Raw genomic sequence first — 18,363 nt, 5'->3', positions numbered from 1 at the left:
CAGAATCTTCTGTTGCTCTTGGAATACTCTATGGGTGAAATTTATTGAAGTCAGTAGCAAAACTCCCATTAATGTCAGTAGGGCTGGGATTTCACCTTACAACTGGTTCTGCTTTTGCTGAGTCTTCAGTGGAAATGATTCCTCTAAATTTAAAAATGTAATTTATTTTAGAACATTCTTATCAAAATACACCTTTCCTTTTTAAAAAAAATCACTACTTGAGGTGAGGTTCCCTTGTAATACTTTTACTGTTCCTGAGGGTTGGGAGGATGGTAGGATGTAATGATGTAGAAGAAAATCTGATTAGTACATAGTTGTTACTAAATATTTTTCCCATTTACAACCATCTTAAATTAGTTATTCCTTCTATCACATCAGCTGGAGTTAATGTTATATTTAACAGTCAAAGGAGTAGGTACCAAGATAACTAGCTTTGAGGCATATACAGGGAGAAAAATTTTATAAAATGTTTTCTAAGGGGAAATTGAATATAGGTAAACTGGCCAGGTTTTTTTAAAAAACACACACACGACATGACATTTTTTCATTGGTGTCTGGTGGAAACATCATCTTTGATGGTAGGTTGACTCATCAAATGGAGCCTAACTTGCTGAATGTTGTCTGCAGTTGAATGGCACCTCTGAATCGGGGCTGGTCTACACTATACACTTACACTGGCATAGCTATGTCTCTCAGCAATGTAGAAAATCCACACCCTGAGAGACATAGCTATGCCAACCTAGCCCCCGGTATAGACAGCACTAGGTCAACAGAAGAATTCTTCCATCAGCCTAGCTACTGCCTTTCAGGGAGGTGGATTACCTACACCAGTGGGAGGGTGCTGTGCTGCTATAGTGTTTTTAGTGTAGACATAGCCTCAGTTACATCATGACTAAATGCTAAACTTAATTGATTTAGGCTTGAATTTAATGCGGGGGTTAGCGCTTGTCTACATTATGGGGACTATACTAGCATAGCTATGTTGGCATAACCCCACAGTATAGATGCAGCCTACACTGAAAGGCTACATCTACACTTGAAATGCTACAGTGGTATAGCTGCTGGAGAGCAGCAGTATCCCTGTAGCACTTCAGCATAGACACTCACTACAGTTGGAGGGATTCTCCTGTCACTGCAGTTATTCCACCTCCCCAAGAGGTGGTAGCTAGGTCGACAGAACAGTTCTTCTGTCGATCTAGCACTGTCTACACTGGGGTTAGGTTGGCATAGCTACATCTCTCTGGGTGTCGATTTTTTACACCCCTGAGAAACATAGTTATGCTTTTATGTAAGTTTTCAGCGTAGACCAGTCCTGAAGCAGTTTTCTATCAACCTAGCTGCCTCTTACACTAGGGGTTAGGTATGCCGGGGTATGGATCTTTCACCCCCCTGACTGACATAGCTGTGTTGACCTAAATTTTAAGTGTAAACCAGGTCTAGAGTTCTAAAGTAGCAGTATACACTAGACAATGCAAAATGCTGTTTTTCCATTGGAAGCACTGGAATATTGTGGATCACTGAATTTTAGATGAAGCTACAAAAATATCATTTCAGCCAGAGGACATCAAGTAATTTAAAGAAACCGTAATACTGTAAAGCCTTTTCATTAGCTTATCCAAATACTGGCTGTTCTCCCTTCAAAGCAGGTGAAACAAATCTAGAGCAAAAAAAGTTAATTGTGTCCAAAATATTTTAAAAAGTAAAAAGGTAATTTATGCAGATCTATTTTGATACTTTGTTTCTGAGTGAGATTTAGTAGTCTGTGCATTAAAGAGAGTGGCATCCCAGTCATGAAATTAAGGCATTTGCTATTTTATTTATCTTTTCAAAGGTATACATCTTACACTAGCTAATATTAGAACAAATCTCCAGTTACAAGATGCAGTTTAAAACATTACAAATAAGACAGACTTAGAAGATAAAGATCTCCAAATTGTCGTGGGATTTTAATTTAACAAATGCACTAAACATCTATTTAATCTTTTACCCTTTTCAAATTAAGATTATCAAACAATTATATTGCATCTTCCTCACTAACATAATTGATTATAATTAGAGGATAAATACATTAGAAACTATTCAGAAGTTTACACCTTTTTTTTTTTCTCCCCTACTTCTTCCCTTAAATGTTCTGCACAGAGTGATGTCCCAATAGACCTACTGGATGTGGATAAAAATTCTGCTGTTGTTAGTTTTAGTGGCTGTGATTCTGAAGTAAGTAACACAAAAAGGTAAAGATATTAGTTAATGGTTGTACTTGTATAGAGACTACTGAATGAAAGCTGTTAACTGCTATGTATTAGAATTTGGATTTACAGATTCATACTTTAAAGTCCTAGGAGTTACAATAATTTATTTAATAGCTGAAACTGAATAAAATGTTGGGAGGGAGGAAGTTTGGGAAAATCGGGTTTGGCTGGTAGTATAATAGAAGTCAACTTTTGGCCCAGTATATTTCTTTACTGAAAGTTATTAGGCAAAGAGCACTATATTTATATATACTGTATATCTTTAAAATGTCAAACTGGCATCATGAAAACGCAGTATTCCAGATATTTTCATGTTTGACTAAAAACATTATTTTTATAGATACTGTTTTCTTAAAAAATAATTCCAGAAATGAAATTAGCATTATGAAGATCTTTTGAAGTCTATTTTTTTTCCACAATTGTCTTCTAAATATTTTTGGTTTGTTAGTGACTAATTTGGCACATCAAAGGTTTACTGCTCGTTTTGAGTTTCTTAATCATTCTGTGAGATCGTTACTTTGGCTAATGTTGGTTTAGCTTACAGTGTGTTTTCTGACTAATTTTCCTTTGCATAATTAGGATAATTTAGCTTGTCAGATCCTGGGCCGAGACAATATCGGGGAAACTGGTAGATAATTGTATCTTTTTTAATTTTGCAGAATGTAGTTTTCAGATATTTTGTTTTCAGTTTTAACAAAGTGTTCAAAAGATTTCCTATTCTTTATCTTTATAGAGAGAGCTGGTCTTTACTAATACAATATGGGGTGAAATTCTGGCCCCAGTGAAGTCAATGGCAGTTTTGCCATTGACTTCAGTGGAACCAGGATTTCACTTGTTTACTTTTCATGTAACAGTTTTTCATAGATAGCAAAAAATGTCACTATGCTGCTAAAGTTTTGATGATAAAACTTCTATGAATTCAGAAATATTTTATTTATTTATTTATTTAGTTTTTCATTTTGAATTGTTCACAGCCAAACAGCAACTTTCTCCTTGCCACTTACCGATGCCAAGCAAATACTACTAGACTGGAGCTTAAGGTAAAGATGCTACAAAATATTTTCTTGTACTTTTCAAAAATGTGTTTTATCTAGAAAATGTAAATATGTATCTTGTGCTATGCTTTCGTGCACACAGGCTGAATGAGTGGGTTGAATGTGTTAACTTGAGCGAATGACAAGTCCAGTGATTCTTAAATGGTAGTCTTCAGACCACTGGTTGTTCACTGAGAAATTTCTGGTCACTTGCATGATGCTGATGAGAACTCCTGCTTTATAGCTGCTTGTACAAATATATTCACCTTGGAAGCCACTGAAGAGAAGCGGGGCAGTGTGGGAGAGAAAGCGTAGCATCCTTACTTAATGACTTCTGACTCTGAAAAAAGGAGGAGCCAAGAAATCACAAATGAGTCTAGAAACAGAGACTTACTCCGAGTAACTTCAAAAAGGATGAAGCAGGGAGAGACGTGCCAGGAAACAGAAGTTAGAAACAAGAAGGGGAGATTGTTTCAGATTTTGGAACGGAAATTAACTCCGTTTTAAAGCTTGACTATATATTTACATATAAGATCAAATGCATAGTTTGATTTTTAATCTTAAACCATTCATAGAACCATAGAAATGTAAGACTAGAAGGGATGTCAAGAAGTAACCTAGTCCAGCACTCTGCATTGAGGCAGGATTTTGGAACTTGATTCAAAGCCCATTGAAGTCAATGGGAATCTATCTCTTGACTTCAGTGGATTTTTGCATTGGCCCCTTTATCCTCACAACATCCATGTACCTCAGTACTCCCCCAGTAACGGTAAATTCCTTGTAACTTTGTGCAAGTCATTTAAGCCTGTGCCTGAGCTAGAAGTTAAACTGGGGTTGCCTGAATACTGGTTGAATAGTCCAGCCACTATGCCATCTTTCATTCAGATGGTATAAGCCATTTTAGTATGCCTTGCTCCACCCCTGTGGCCTGTGTAGGGGTGGTGGGTAGGATATCCCTCTGCCTTGGCAATTCCATTGAAGCTGTTGACAGCTGGTACAAGTTAGAGCAATCTAGACAACAAATTGAAGTATTCAGGACTGGGTTGGTGTAGAGTGAGGTTCGGGATGCGGGGTGAGTGCAAAACTGGCTCAAATCCTCTTTTGCACACTCCACTTTTCTTAGTGTTCCCTAACTGCAGCTGAGGATCTAGACCCATTTCTTTTTTTTAAATCTTGTTTTGGGGGGCTGAAGGATTTTGCTTGTTGTGAAGAGGTGGGTTCTATTGAAGAGGTCATTTTGGAATAGTTTAAAGTGTAGAATGTCATGTCTTATGTCATTATTTTACATAGCATAAATTCTGCAAAAACTTGTACAGTAACACCAAAGGATTAGGAGTGGCTGGACAAAGTCTTTGTTCTTTGGGCAGTCAGAATCAAAGCAAATGGATTTTCTTTTCCTCTGTAATAAATCTGTGCCAATTCTAGAAGTTGCTTGTTGAATGCTATTCCATCTAGTTTCAAAAAGTTAGATTAGCCCCTTTCATAGGAGTACTGTGTTAATTGAATCAGTACTGTAGTTTAAAAAATTTTTTTTTTTTTAAATTCTGGTAAATTCATTAATTTTTTTCCCTCTCCTCTTTGTTTATTGATGCAGATTCGATCAATTGAAGGCCAGTATGGGACACTGCAAGCATATGTAACACCAAGAATTCAACCAAAAACCTGCCAACTTTGTCAATATCCAATTAAACCACTTTCACTTCATCAAAGAACTCACTTTATTGATCATGACAGGTATTTACAAAGAGAGAGCAATACTACTTCTAAATTGGTTCAATCCAATTGAAACTTAGTTGACTGTGTAACCTGCAGTAATCATTTTAGCAGCTGATTGTAATACTCAACATCGCAGGTCTCTTCTAGGGTTGTTCTTATTTAAAAAAAAAAAAAAAAAAAGTGCTCTCCCATATCTAGCTGAGCCCAAAAACCGGTCCAGATTTCTTGTTTGCCTTTTATTCCTCTGTTGTGGGGCTGTCATTTTATCCAATTATATGTAATCTCCCTGTTTCTTACATCACTGCTATTGCAAACTTTTAAAAAGGACTGTAGGAAAATAGCTTTCAGAGTAGCAGCCGTGTTAGTCTGTATTCGCAAAAAGAAAAGGAGTACTTGTGGCACCTTAGAGACTAATCAATTTATTTGAGCATAAGTTTTCGTGAGCTACAGCTCACTTCATCGGATGCAATAGAATCCCAGTGAACTAGACCAAATGTGTTTACTCCTTCTTAATTCACTTGCTTGAGATGCTAATGGGAAAGGTTTCCTGTGCCTTCCATCATGCCTATTTCACATGTATTGCCTCTTCAAAGTACTTGGATATCTCTGGTTTAGAGAACAGGAGACTCTTGAGAGTGTTTCTAATACTCTGTTTTTCTGCACTGTCAGTTGATCACCCCACCCACAGCCTGCTTTGGTTTTTAAAATGCAAAACAAGTAACCTGGAAAAACAGTTTGCCAATTTATGGTGTTTTTGCCCAGTTGTGACTCATCTGGATTGAGAATATTCAAATAAGGAGTCTGTCTCTCTCTCTCTCTCTCTCTCTCACTCACACACACACACACACACACACACACACACACACACACACACACGATTTTGTGTTGAATTCATCAGAGAATACTATTGAATGCTGATTGTATTATTCAGAATATATTTCAGTGTGCAGGAAGTCTGAATTAGTTAGGACTTTGCTAGAAGTCAGTGAAAACTCATGTTTGAGGCTTAAAGGGAGGAAGACATACCATATGAAAAAAACTTTCATCTTCAGTTGCATAGCTACTGCAACATCAGTACTGCTCATCAGTAACTAATTCCCATCTTCTTTCTGCATTCAAAATACTGTAGACCCATGAACACACTGATGCTTAAAGGCCACTTCAGTTTTGCTGAAATTCACTCCTGGGTTGTGTTTTGCTTGCCTGAAGTTCCTGAAAAAACTCCAGTAGGAGATAGTGTTACTTTCTACTTTCAGAACACCTTCCTGGATACACAGCTTGAAAGTACTTACAGGTAAAATCAAGTACAATTGCTGAAGCATGTTTTGGTTAAAAACAAATATACAAATAGAGCTAAATTGTCCCCTAAATAAGCTTTTTTTATGGAGGGGGACTGCAATCAGAATTTATCTCGTTGTTTATTTTAGGGCTGGGAAAACATGGTTTGCATTCCTCCACCCTATGAAACAAGAAAAGAGTTCAGCCCCTGAAATCTGAGGATCTTGAGAGTTGCCAGAAACCACAGCAATCTGTGTAGAGGCAGTAAACCTTGGCAATGTTTCCTTGAAGACATAGCTTGTTTCCTGTTAAGATGTATTATAGCAGACAGTAATTTTTGCCCTGTCTGTCACCCAGTCCTTGTGGGTCACCCAGTTCTTGTGACACCCCCATAAAGTGGACAGGGTGAATAATTCCATATGTCCAGGATTATCAAAATATCCTGGTGTGGAGCAGAGCCTTCTCTTTTCCATGTCTTCACCCTAGATGTGTCCATTCTGAATACCAGCCTCAATCAAATCCTACATTGCTTATTCAGGCAAACTCCCTTTCAAGTCAGTAAGAACTTTACTTACACATGGGCTGTCAGATTTGATCATTAGTACGTATTATGCAGTAATTAGATGATCCTTCAAAATGTAGTGTTTTGTAAGGGTGAGATAATTGAAAATAATTGAGCATTGCTAAACAGGGAAGCCTTAGTGTATTTGGCTTTGTAACTTGTGTCTTTAGCATACTGTGTGTTGTGAGGGAGACAAATTCAGTGTTCCTTTTTTGCAAATGTAAGTGCCTGTCTAACAAGTATAGCAAAACTATCTTAGAGCACACGCTGGTTTGTAACTTTATTTTTTTTCCTCTTTCAGTAAAGGAAGCTAAATCACTAGAGAGAGTTCCTCTCTCCCTCTCTGTTACAAGTATAATATACTCTTATCGTTATAGTTTTAATGGGTGTTTAATCTTCCTAAGAAAGCATGTGATAAAGCCTCAAGCTAAAAAAAAATCCTCCCCTTTCTGCAGCTCCCATTAGAGAAATGTTTATTTTCAGTGTTAGGAATAATATTCTCTGTTATCTTTAAATGTACCAGTTTGCTGCTTCAGCTAGCAGATATCGTTTTGCTTTATAATAGAGTTGTAGAAGCTGGAAACATGAATTACTATTACTCTAATTATACAGATTCCAACTTGATCTGGGATTACAATAAGAAATGCTCATAAATTGATGTAGAAAGCATTTTGACTCTCACTTTTTTTCATGTAAAGTGAGACTGATACTGGGGCGAGTTGTTAAGTGCTCATATTATGGTGACAGGCGCACTGTAATAACTTAGGGTATGTCTGCACTACCCGCTGGATCGGTGGGCAGTGATCGATCCAGCGGGGATTGATTTATCGCATCTAGTCTAAATCGACCCCGAGCGCTCTCCTGTCGACTCCTGTACTCCACCACCGCGAGAGGCACAGGTGGAGTTGGCGGGGGTGCGGCAGCAGTCAATTCACCGTGGTGAAGACACTATGGTAAGTCGATCTAAATACGTCTACTTCAGCTACGTTATTCACATAGCTGAAGTTGCGTAACTTAGATCGATCCCCACTCCCCCCTAGTGTAGACCAGGGTTTAGGTAGCGAAAGAGATGTCAGGAATCCTAGATAGTATACTGTGTTCCAAATTTTTTACATGTACACACGCACGCAGACAAACCCTGCGTCCTCTGTGGCATAGGAAAACCATAAGAACAGCCTATGCTTTCTGACTGTCTGAGAGAACGGTGTTTTGTGGTGTAGCCAGATTGATAAGAGTAAGTTCTGAATAGCGAGTGTGATGAAATCAGTGTATGAACTATTCTGATAGCTAGTCTGTGGAATAGCTTTAGTGATGGCCTCTAAGGAGGTTGTGCTTCATCCCCTGACTGGGGGTCGTGGGAAGCCCTATTTATTGCTTTAATATGGAAACCAAGTGCACTGGCCTGCCCTAACTCTACTACTTAAATCTTTTTTTCTTTTGGCAGAAAAGGGGAGGGATTTTTCAAATCTGACAACATTTCTACCATATCCATTCTAAAAGATGTGCTCTCTAAAGAAGCCACCAAAAGGAAAATTAATCTCAATATATCCTATGGTAAAAAAAATTCTCCTCTACTTCATTTTATCATCTTATGCATGAAATGCATTAAAAGTATTGATCTGATTACTAATTTTTTTGTTCCTACTAGATATAAACGAAGCATCTGTGAACCACACATTAAAACTAATGCACCCGAAACTAGAATATCAGCTGCTGTTGGCCAAGAAAGTTCAGTTAATAGATGCTCTAAAAGTAAGTATCTGATCATAACTTCTGCGGTAGAAGGGGGGAGGCTGTTTTGTTTTAGGATGGCAGTGACCAAGCTTGTGTCAGATGCAGCCGTCACTGCGTTGGTAGTATTTCTCTTGCCAGGACTGCTGTTCGTGTATATTGGTCATCGAAGAGATTTTGTTAAAAAGAACTCCATACCCCACTTGTATTTGAGCTTGACTAGTGAGTAATCTGTTTTAATGATCAATCAGTTATTTGTGACAGCTTTTTAAATATAGCTACCTCTTGCTACCCTGTCTAACGCTGGTTCTCCAGCTCCCTCCTTCTCTTCCTTGGCTCCAGAGAAACTAAAATAGAATTGGTCTTTTAAACCAGAAGATAGTCACCTGCAGCAAGAGATTAAGTAAGACTCTTTTTGAGGTTCTGCCCCAGCTATCAGCAGGAAAGTGTGTGGGAATTGTTCAGAAGTTATTAATCTTTGACCCTGGAACCACATCAGTAATCTTTTGGAGGTGGAAGTAGTCTAAATTGGAGAAATTATTGATATCCTGCATTTACTGGCCGTAATATACATTTTTAAAAACTCCCCTTGAGGATAGTCTTGAAGGGAGGACTGTACCTTTTCTGTGGCTACACAGAAATCTAGTCTGTGCTGAGTGTTAAACTGAATAGGTATCCTTCTAAAGATCTATAAGAAATGGTGGTTTATTCTCCAGTACAGACATCTGTCACACCTGATTTATCTGGTCTCCATGACAAATGCAGATTCTGCAAAATGTAAGCCTTAAATAAATTTCTAACCCATATGGTTTCAAAAATTAAGTTTCCAATTGTGAATCAAGCAGAGACAGCTTTAAAAGTAAGAGGTGTAAACCATCCCAATTGTCTCAGTCAAGTGTTAATTCTGAAATCCAATGACCACCTTTTAAGAGACAGATTTTCAGAAAATGTAGGTGTTTGGCTACACAGTTACTACAACTGTGTATGTGCAGATCAGGGAATTGCATGTGTAAATAGCGAAATAAAGGGCAGCAATAGCATTGGCTCTAAAAGCACCGAAGTCAATTTCTACACTGAAGCCCTAGGATAGTGAGAAAAGCAATGGTTAGATGGGGGAGGGTGGTTGTGGTATTTTAACTGCTGTCCACAATACCACAGCAGCTGGTTGCTTTTGATAAAATAATCCACAATTAATAGTTAATATGTTGATTTGCCTCTCCTTCAGTTTTGGCTGCTATAATGGGGAAGCCTCTACTACTTATTCCTCCTCAAGCTTCCTTTTGTCCTAGCAAAATCTCCACTGCCTTCCTGTGTTACTGTTCATAAATTTCTCAAGCAGTAACAGAGTACAGTTGACATGATTCTTGTTTATTTAATTGCTGTGCAGAGGACTGTTTTGATCAGTTTCATGGCTGCTAGTCTAATTAATTTCATTTGCGCTGCTGCTTTTTAAGTCAAAGCAGCTGACCTCCTGGAGCACTGTTTCTGTACACTAAAGACGACAGCACTGCATTGATTCACATTTCAAATATTTCCTTTACAATTATACTCACTAGAACCTTTTTTAATGGAAAGCTTTAAATTCTATAGAAAATGGTGAATTACCCCCCCTTGTGCTAGTTGGCAAATGGATTGTTTTAATGTCTTTCTTAACTGTCAAATGCACAAACTCAGCCTGGAATCTGAATCTGGGTTCTCCGGCTACTTAATGTCCTACAACTGTGGTTCTCTCAACCAGGTGTGTGTGTACCCCTGGGGTAAGCAGAAGCCCTCCAGGGGGTGCATCAACTTATCTAGATATTTGCCTAGTTTTACAACAGGCTACATAAAAAGCACTAGTGAAGTCAGTACAAACAAAAATTTCGTACAGCCAATGCCTTGTTTTTACTACTCTATATATTATCCACTGAAGTATAAGTATGACATTTATGTTCCAATCGATTTTATAATTATATGGTAACAATGAGAATAATCAATTTTTCAGTAGTGTTCTGTGACACTTCTTTATTGTCTGATTTTGTAAGAAAGTAGTTTTTACGTGAGGTGAAACTTGGGGTATGTAAGACATTCAGGGTGACTCCTGAAAGGGGTACAGTAGTCTGAAAAGTTTGAGACCCACTGTCCTACAATAAAGGCATCCTAGCTGGGATGATTTAGTTGGGGATTGGTCCTGCTTTGAGCAGGAGGTTGGACTAGATGACCTCCTGAGGTCCCTTCCAAGCCTGATATTCTATGAAAGGTTTTTTGACTGGAACTTTATTAACAATTCTATTGGTATGAGCCAGAAAGGAACCTGGCTCCCTCTTTCATTTTTGTGTTTGGTTCTGTAGCACTAACAGAAGTAAAATGTAATGAAGGTTTGTTGCTAGTCAGCAGACATGACTTGGAATAATATACAGGGAACTGCTGCTAGTTCCACTTTACATAGACATTTTTCTGAGGACAACTGCCCTTTAACATCCCAGTTAAATACATGGTGAAAGTTCACATCTCATCCCACAGCACTATTATTTCTGTCTGTTTGGAGATTCAGGCAGCATAGCATCAGGTCATGTTGAGAAGGTTGTCTCCAACCATAAAACAGATTTTTGTTAATGAAGTTTAGGTTTAGAAAAAATAGATGAAACCACCAGAGAAGTGGTGGTATAAAATGTGAGTAATAGTTTAGTGTGTACTCTTAAGGTGTCAAGAAGAATTTAAGCAACTGTTCTTTCCTTATTTTATGGTATCATGTTCTCTTTTTTAAAAAAACACTAACTTGAAATTGTCTGTTTTTAAACATTAATTATAAATAGTTTCAGGTACTCTACTTGCCCTAGATTTCTAGAAGACCCACTGGCAACTTTGTGACTTGTGCAATCTAACTTTCCTACCTTTTCTTCTTTTAAATGTTTTTCCCTGTTTGTGTGAACAGCCAAACAGCAATGGGAAAATGATTACTAAATTTGAAAAATGGTACTGACTATATGCTGTGTGCCCAATTCTAATTCCGTTGTAGCCAATGGAAAGACTTTAGGTCTCATCACATTCCCCTTAAAATGAATTAATGTGCTGCACTGTGTAAACAAACTGAAAAAATAGAGAATTTGTTCTTATCTTAATTTGTAACAATAGTGGCTCAGATTTTTAGACAAAAGTGTGGAGGTTTTTGTTTAGGGGTTTTTTGTAATTGGAACACCCTTTAACTTTATATGGTTGTCTCTTGGCTACTGGATTGTTTAAATTTTATTTGACTATGTGGCAGCTTAAAAAAAAAAAAAACAACCTTTGAAATAACCGTTCCATCCCCCAGTACTCAGTTTGTATCCAACTGGGAGAGTCCTATTCTTGCAGCCACAAAAATGTCTGCTTTTAGTCTAGAAATGATTAAATATCAGGAGGGATGGGGGAGTGGTGCTCATAATCTTAACTTAATCTGAAAGAACAAAGGATAATTTGAGCTGAGGTCTTTTAAAATATTTTGTTCTCAAATTCCAATTAATTGTCAATGTAAAGCAAGATTATGTAGTCTTATTTCTGTGGACTTTAAAAAGTAACTATGTAAAATTGACACTCTTACCTAGAAGACTTGCTCTCTGGGTATCCTGTTTTCTGATGTTGGTAACCAAAATGTTTTGGGAGTTTTATTGCTTTTTACCCTTTACAGTCTTGAAGAATCAGCAAAGTTCAAGGAAATTGAGCAGTTTTTTGTTCCTTCTTGTGAAATAACAGAATTGTCTATATAATTATTGGCACTTCTGAACACCTATATAACCTGGGTCTAATTTGTCCTGGAGAACCTTGCTTACAAGTGGTGATAAAGAAAAGAACCCAGCTTGATTCTCAGATTGCAGTTTCTGGAGCTGTCAGCTAGAGAGAACATCTTTTTAGTTGTAAGCTATACCTGTTTGATTTCTGCATCTATGGGGGAAAAAAAAACTCCACAATGCCACTTACGGTGGTCTATTTCCACAGTAGAATGACATTGTAAGATAATACTGTACATGTTAAAATTATGTTTAGTTTTAAAAAAAGTACAGGACCAACTTCTTATGGAGTCAAATTCCAGAGCCAGAAGATAATGAAAGTTGGGAAAATTAAGATTTCAGGTGCTCCATTCTCTTTGAATTGGCCGGGACAGGATGAACTGTCACACTCCTATTTTTGATAGCCAGTAGTTTGTTGAATTTTTCAGTATCAGTTCGTGTCTTACTGTAATATTCTCTACATTGGCTTATTACAGTTAGCTCCAAAACCCAAACTGATTTTGTAGCATAGAAATGGCCTGTTGAAGTAACTCCAAATGTTCACTTGATTCCTTCATCAGTCCAGATTATTAGTTCTAAAAAAGGTGAGCAAACTAGTATTTAAAAGGAACACAGTTTAATGTGGTAGCAAGTTCTGAGTAGGATCCATTTTCATCTGGTGATACTGTTTCTTATTCTGAGTTCTCAAAGACACCAAAATCAGATTGAAAAACTCAGTATAAGATCACTGTTCAGTTCTAAAACCACCAGCCAGTGAAAAAATAGTACTGATGAACTGAAGGGGAGTCATTCTGCTGTTGATCAGAAATGGAAGCTGTAACGGGGGTTTGAGAATCCAGTGGTAAAATTGGGCAATACTGTTTGGAACTTAGTGAGGAGAGGGAGAAAAATTACATTTCCAAAATAGTAAGAGCAGTTTTGAAGGATTGTTTCACCTGTCTATGCATTGCCTCCTGTTATACCAATAAAATAAAAACCAGCAGGATCTTATTAAAGGGGGAAAAGGCAAAATGCCACATTTATTGTGAATACAGAAAGAACCATAGTAAGCAGTTAGTTATAACTATAACATTCCGTTCAATTTCATATTTATTCACACATTCATTCATACACACAGAGGTTCTGCAAGGTTATCATCATAGTTACCAGCCTTAGAGTTGCTCATGCCAAGCCACTGGCCAGGTGGCCTGGACATGAGGAGGGAGCAGGGCCTTGTCAGATGCTCATCTGATGCTCCTGGAAGTTGGTTTGCAGAATCAGACCCCCAAGTTCTCACTTTCTAGAGTCCATTTTTATAGGAATTTCTTCATCTGCCAGTCTATGAGAATTGCTTCATCATGCTGTTGCTGAATCAATCAACAGATGGCACATTCCTGACGGCTCCCTGCTGCCAGATGTTATCTTGTTCTTTGGTTCTCCCATTCTTGAGGCTGTTGGGTGGATTCCAGTCTGCCCTCCGGGGGTCCTCTGGTTATTTCCACTTGACGCCTTCTTTAACCGATGGACACTGGATTCTTAGGCTGGCACCTCCCTGATCATTCATTCAGTTATTATCCCCACCAAGCATCCATCCACATACATCCTCTATCTCTATTTTAATCACAATTGTTAAAGCGAGATGAATACAGCAAAAGGGCGGGGAGTCTCTGGGTGCTGTTTCTGTTACATTGCTTTGAATCTCTGTGTGAGTAGTTGTTACAAAGAATTGCTTTGAGAACAGACTGTCTTAGAACGTACTAACACAATTAGCAGCTTGCAAGTTTCACACAGAGGGAGAGAAACAGTACCAAAAACCAAGAGACCTCTTAATTAGTAATACCCTGGAATTTAAACAATGAGGAATCAAACTCATTTGTGATTTTAATATAGAACTTCTCTAATATGATCCAACACTGTCAGATCTAAACTCCATTTTCATTTCTCTTAGGTTTTTAGAGTTGACAGCCTTTAATTCTTTGGTAACGTTTTAAAATCTGTTTTAAGGAGTTGCAGGTTCATGAGGGAAACATGGACTTCCTGATACCAGAGTACCGCTGCATTTTAGAGGAATCAGACCACCTTCTTGAAGAGTACAAGAAACAACCTGCACATCTTGAGAGACTTTATGGTTCGTTCTTTAATAGAGCTTCTCTTTTTTAGCTTCTTTCTTTACACTAAAAATATTAACAGCCAGAGAGCATGCATGCACGTGCAATAGACAGGATAAAAATATAGTTCTAAGTTTTCTAGAGTAAATTGGCAGGTAGGTACAATCTAGTAGCACCAGGAGGACCAGTGGATCACAGTGAATATACATGTAAAACTCTTATGGGTAAACTTAAGAGTCTGGCAGTTACCGCAGATTGATATTATGAAATAAAACTGAAAAATAAAGAGACAAACTATATATATAAGAACAAATGCAAAGTATGCCACTTCAGGAACTGTCATTTGCACACATACAAAATGGGAAATGACTGCCTGTCAAGGTTCCTTCTGCACTCTGAACTCTAGGGTACAGATGTGGGGACCTGCATGAAAGACTGCCTAAGTTTATTCTTACCATCTTAGGTAAACACTGCCACCACCAAAGTGGTGCACAAAGAACAGGGGAAGTGCCCACTTGGAAACGTCTCCTTCCCCCCCCCCCCCCCCCAAATATCCCCCCAAGCACTACACCCTTTCCTGGGGAAGGCTTGACAAAAATCCTCACCAATTTGCATAGGTGAACACAGACCCAAACCCTTGGATCTTAAGAACAATGAAAAGCAATCAGGTTCTTAAAAGAAGAATTTTAATTAAAGTAAAAGCATCACCTCTGTAAAATCAGGATGGTAAATACCTTACAGGGTAATTAAATTCAAAACAGAGAATCCCTCTAGGCAAAACCTTAAGTTACAAAAAGATACAAAAACAGGAATATACATTCCATTCAGCACAACTTATTTTATCAGCCATTTAAACAAAACAATCTAACACATATCTAATAGATTGCTTACTTACTTTTTACAGGAGTTCTGACCTGCATTCCTGCTCTGGTCCCAGCAAAAGCACCACACAGACAGAGAACCCTTTGTTTTTCCCCTCCCTCCAGCTTTGAAAGTATCTTGTTTCCTCATTGGTCATTTTGGTCAGGTGCCAGCGAGGTTATCTTAGCTTCTGAACCCTTTACAGGTGAATGGGTTTTTCCTCTGGCCAGGAGGGATTTAAAGGTGTTTACCCTTCCCTTTATATTTGACACTGCCTAACACAGTACTGTGGAAAGGGAGCTGGGAGTCATAGTGGATTATAAGTTAAATATGAGTGAACAGTAATGCTGTTGCAAAAAACAAAAAAAACTTATTCTGGGATGGTAATTAACAGGAGTGTTGTAAGCAAGACATGAGAAGTAATTCTTCTGTTCTACTACACGCTGATTAGGCCTCAACTGGAGTATTGTGTTCAGTTTGGGGTGCTACATTTCAGGAAAGATGCGGACGATTGGAGAGAGTCCAGAGAAGAGCAACGAAAATGATTAAAGGTCTAGAAAACATGACCTATGAGGGAAGATTGAAAAAATTGGGTTTGTTTAGTCTGGAGAAGACTGAGGGAGAACACAAGTTTAAGTACATAAGATTGTTAAAAGTAGGAGGGAGAAAAATTGTTCTCCTTAACCTCTGAGGTTAGGACAAGAAGCACTGGGTTTAAATTGCAGCAAGGGCGGTTTAGGTTGGACATTAGGAAAAAATTCTTAACAGTCAGGATGGTTAAGTACTAGAATAAGTTACCCAGGGACGTTGTGGAATCTCCATCATTGGAGATTAAGAGCAAGCTAGACAAACGCCTGTCAGGGATGGTCTGGATTAGTGGTACTCAACCAGGGGTCAGGGACTCATGGGGGGCTGTGGCTTGTTTCAGGGGGTATGCCAAGCAGGGCCGGGCGTTAGAGTTGTTAGGGGCCCAGGGCAGAAAGATGAAGCCCCACAGTATGGGGCTGATGCCAAAGCCTGAGCAACTAAGCTTTGCGGGGGCCCCTGTGGCATGGGGCCCTGGGCAATTGCCTTGTTTGCTACCCTCTAATGCCGGCCATGGCTTTTATATGCAGAAACAGTTGTGGCACAGGCAGGCTGTGGAGTTTAATAGCATGTTTGGGGGGGGGAGGGCACGTGGGCACGTGGCCTCAAAGAAAAAAAGGTTGAGAACTCCTGGCCTAGATAATACTTAGTCCTGCCCTGAGTACAGGGGACTGGACTAGAAGGCCTCATTGTCCTATGATGCTATAGGAGAACAATTCAGAAGAGAACCTTAGAAAATCGATGAGATCTAAGGCAGTGCTGAAAATTCCGATGCGATTCATGCACTTTATTTAGTGAATGCTAAAACAGAGGGATGACTGATTGTTATAACCCCAATTCAGGAATGCATCCTTATTCAGGACAACTCTTCAACATGTGCTTAACTTTGGATATGTGTTTAAGGCCTGTTGATTTAATATGGCAAGTGCTATCTTGACCAAAGATGGATTTAAGCATGTCCTTAAGTTCTCTCCTGAATCAGTCAGTGTATTTACAGTGAAAGTCAAAAGTGAAAGACATAGGAGGAAATAAAAATACAAATTGTAGATATATAAAATTGAAATCTGATTTTTCTACTAAAGTGCTGAACTTGCTGGATCAGAACTTTAGTAATAGCAGTAGAAATATTCAAGAACTGACCATTCACAATGCACCAGAAGCCTTGAGACCCTGAAGATGTTAAAATTATCCAGTGCTGAATGGAATCTTTACAGATTTCAAGATCCAGATATGCAAAGTAACCACTGAAGCTGCTCACAGCACATAGAATCCACAGGTGTCACAGTGTCTAGGCTTCAGTAAGCCTACATACACAGGGTGTGAGTTAACTACCACATTTTAAAAAAAAATTTTTTGGTTAAGCAATTTTCTTTGTCCTAAGAGCACCTTCTACTTGAGATGCAGGTAATTCAAAGGTAGAAATGCTGTTTTTTGGAATGTATCTGAAACAAGTTGTTATAGGATCCCAGAGCCTCTGGTACTTCAACTGTAAAGGAATTTTGAAACATAGTATTAAACTAAATAATTTTAGCTCTCTAATCTAAAAGAAAACCAACCATAATGTAATTCAAAGTACATTAACAGTTTTTTTTTAATAATAGAAGACTAAACCTTGTCAAACATTTTTTTGCAGGCATGATTACAGATCTCTTCATTGATCAATTTAAATTTAAAGGCACAAATGTGAAAACCAAAGTTCCTCTTCTTCTGGAAATTTTGGACAGTTATGACCAAAATGCACTGATAGCATTCTTCGATGCTGCTGCCTAAACTAGAAGAAATGATATACTGGGACAGTTCTTACTGATGTGAACCAGGACAATCGGATATTGAATATTTTTAATTTACATTATTTTAGTATCTATGCTTTATATGTATCTAATGTTTTGCTGTGTTGATAGTTCTATAATGTGGTCCTGTACTTGTATTTATTTCAGTATGTTCAGAATTTGAGCTGAAGATAACTGTAAAGCCTATTGCATAAAGTATGTTTACTTGAATACTGATCATAATAGCTGAAGACAATTGATAGGATCAGACTTATTTTTAAATTCTTTTATTACTCTAGTTCAATAGGACATGGAAAATCCTCTAGAACTCTTAGAACTGTGAAAACAAGTCTTTGTGGACTTGGCATCTAATAAATATATTGGGGAAATTAACAATAGAAATTTATAGCTATATCAAACTGGGTAAAATACTCACTGTAACCAGAGAATGGTACAATACTGTAAGTTACCTGTATGTTGTATATATTATAGATATTGAAGACAATTTTATATGTAGGAAGGGAGAGAGGTACTCAGTTGCTTTAAAGGGTAATTAGATATATAATTGTATTGTTGTATAAGCCATCTAGTAAGTATAAAATTCTTAGGAATGCATATAAATTGTATATAGTCCCCTTAGAATGGATTGTTTTTTGCCTCCATACTGCTCCTATGCCTGAAACGCTCACTGTCACAATCTATCAGGCGCTTACCCAGTGTGGTTCCCCTCCCCCCCTCAAAACCC

The 18,363-nt window shown here is 38.0% G+C and overlaps 1 protein-coding gene across 1 annotated transcript in view; it reads left to right on the top strand.

Annotated features, from left to right (window-relative positions):
* Positions 1 to 18,363, top strand: part of BBS7 (Bardet-Biedl syndrome 7) — a 45,971-nt gene extending 27,608 nt beyond the window's left edge. The window contains exons 12-19 of the mRNA XM_074950817.1: positions 2,140 to 2,214; positions 3,224 to 3,289; positions 4,878 to 5,017; positions 6,129 to 6,293; positions 8,284 to 8,393; positions 8,488 to 8,591; positions 14,300 to 14,423; positions 17,483 to 18,363. Coding sequence (XP_074806918.1) covers positions 2,140 to 2,214; positions 3,224 to 3,289; positions 4,878 to 5,017; positions 6,129 to 6,293; positions 8,284 to 8,393; positions 8,488 to 8,591; positions 14,300 to 14,423; positions 17,483 to 17,619 — 921 coding nt within the window. The 3' untranslated portion in view covers positions 17,620 to 18,363. The remainder of the gene's footprint in view (positions 1 to 2,139; positions 2,215 to 3,223; positions 3,290 to 4,877; positions 5,018 to 6,128; positions 6,294 to 8,283; positions 8,394 to 8,487; positions 8,592 to 14,299; positions 14,424 to 17,482) is intronic.

Source organism: Natator depressus, chromosome 4 (assembly GCF_965152275.1).
Source record: "Natator depressus isolate rNatDep1 chromosome 4, rNatDep2.hap1, whole genome shotgun sequence".
Taxonomy (NCBI): Eukaryota; Metazoa; Chordata; order Testudines; family Cheloniidae; genus Natator; species Natator depressus.
The sequence above is the reverse complement of the archived record's forward strand: the minus strand, read 5'-3'. Positions and strand labels throughout refer to the sequence as shown.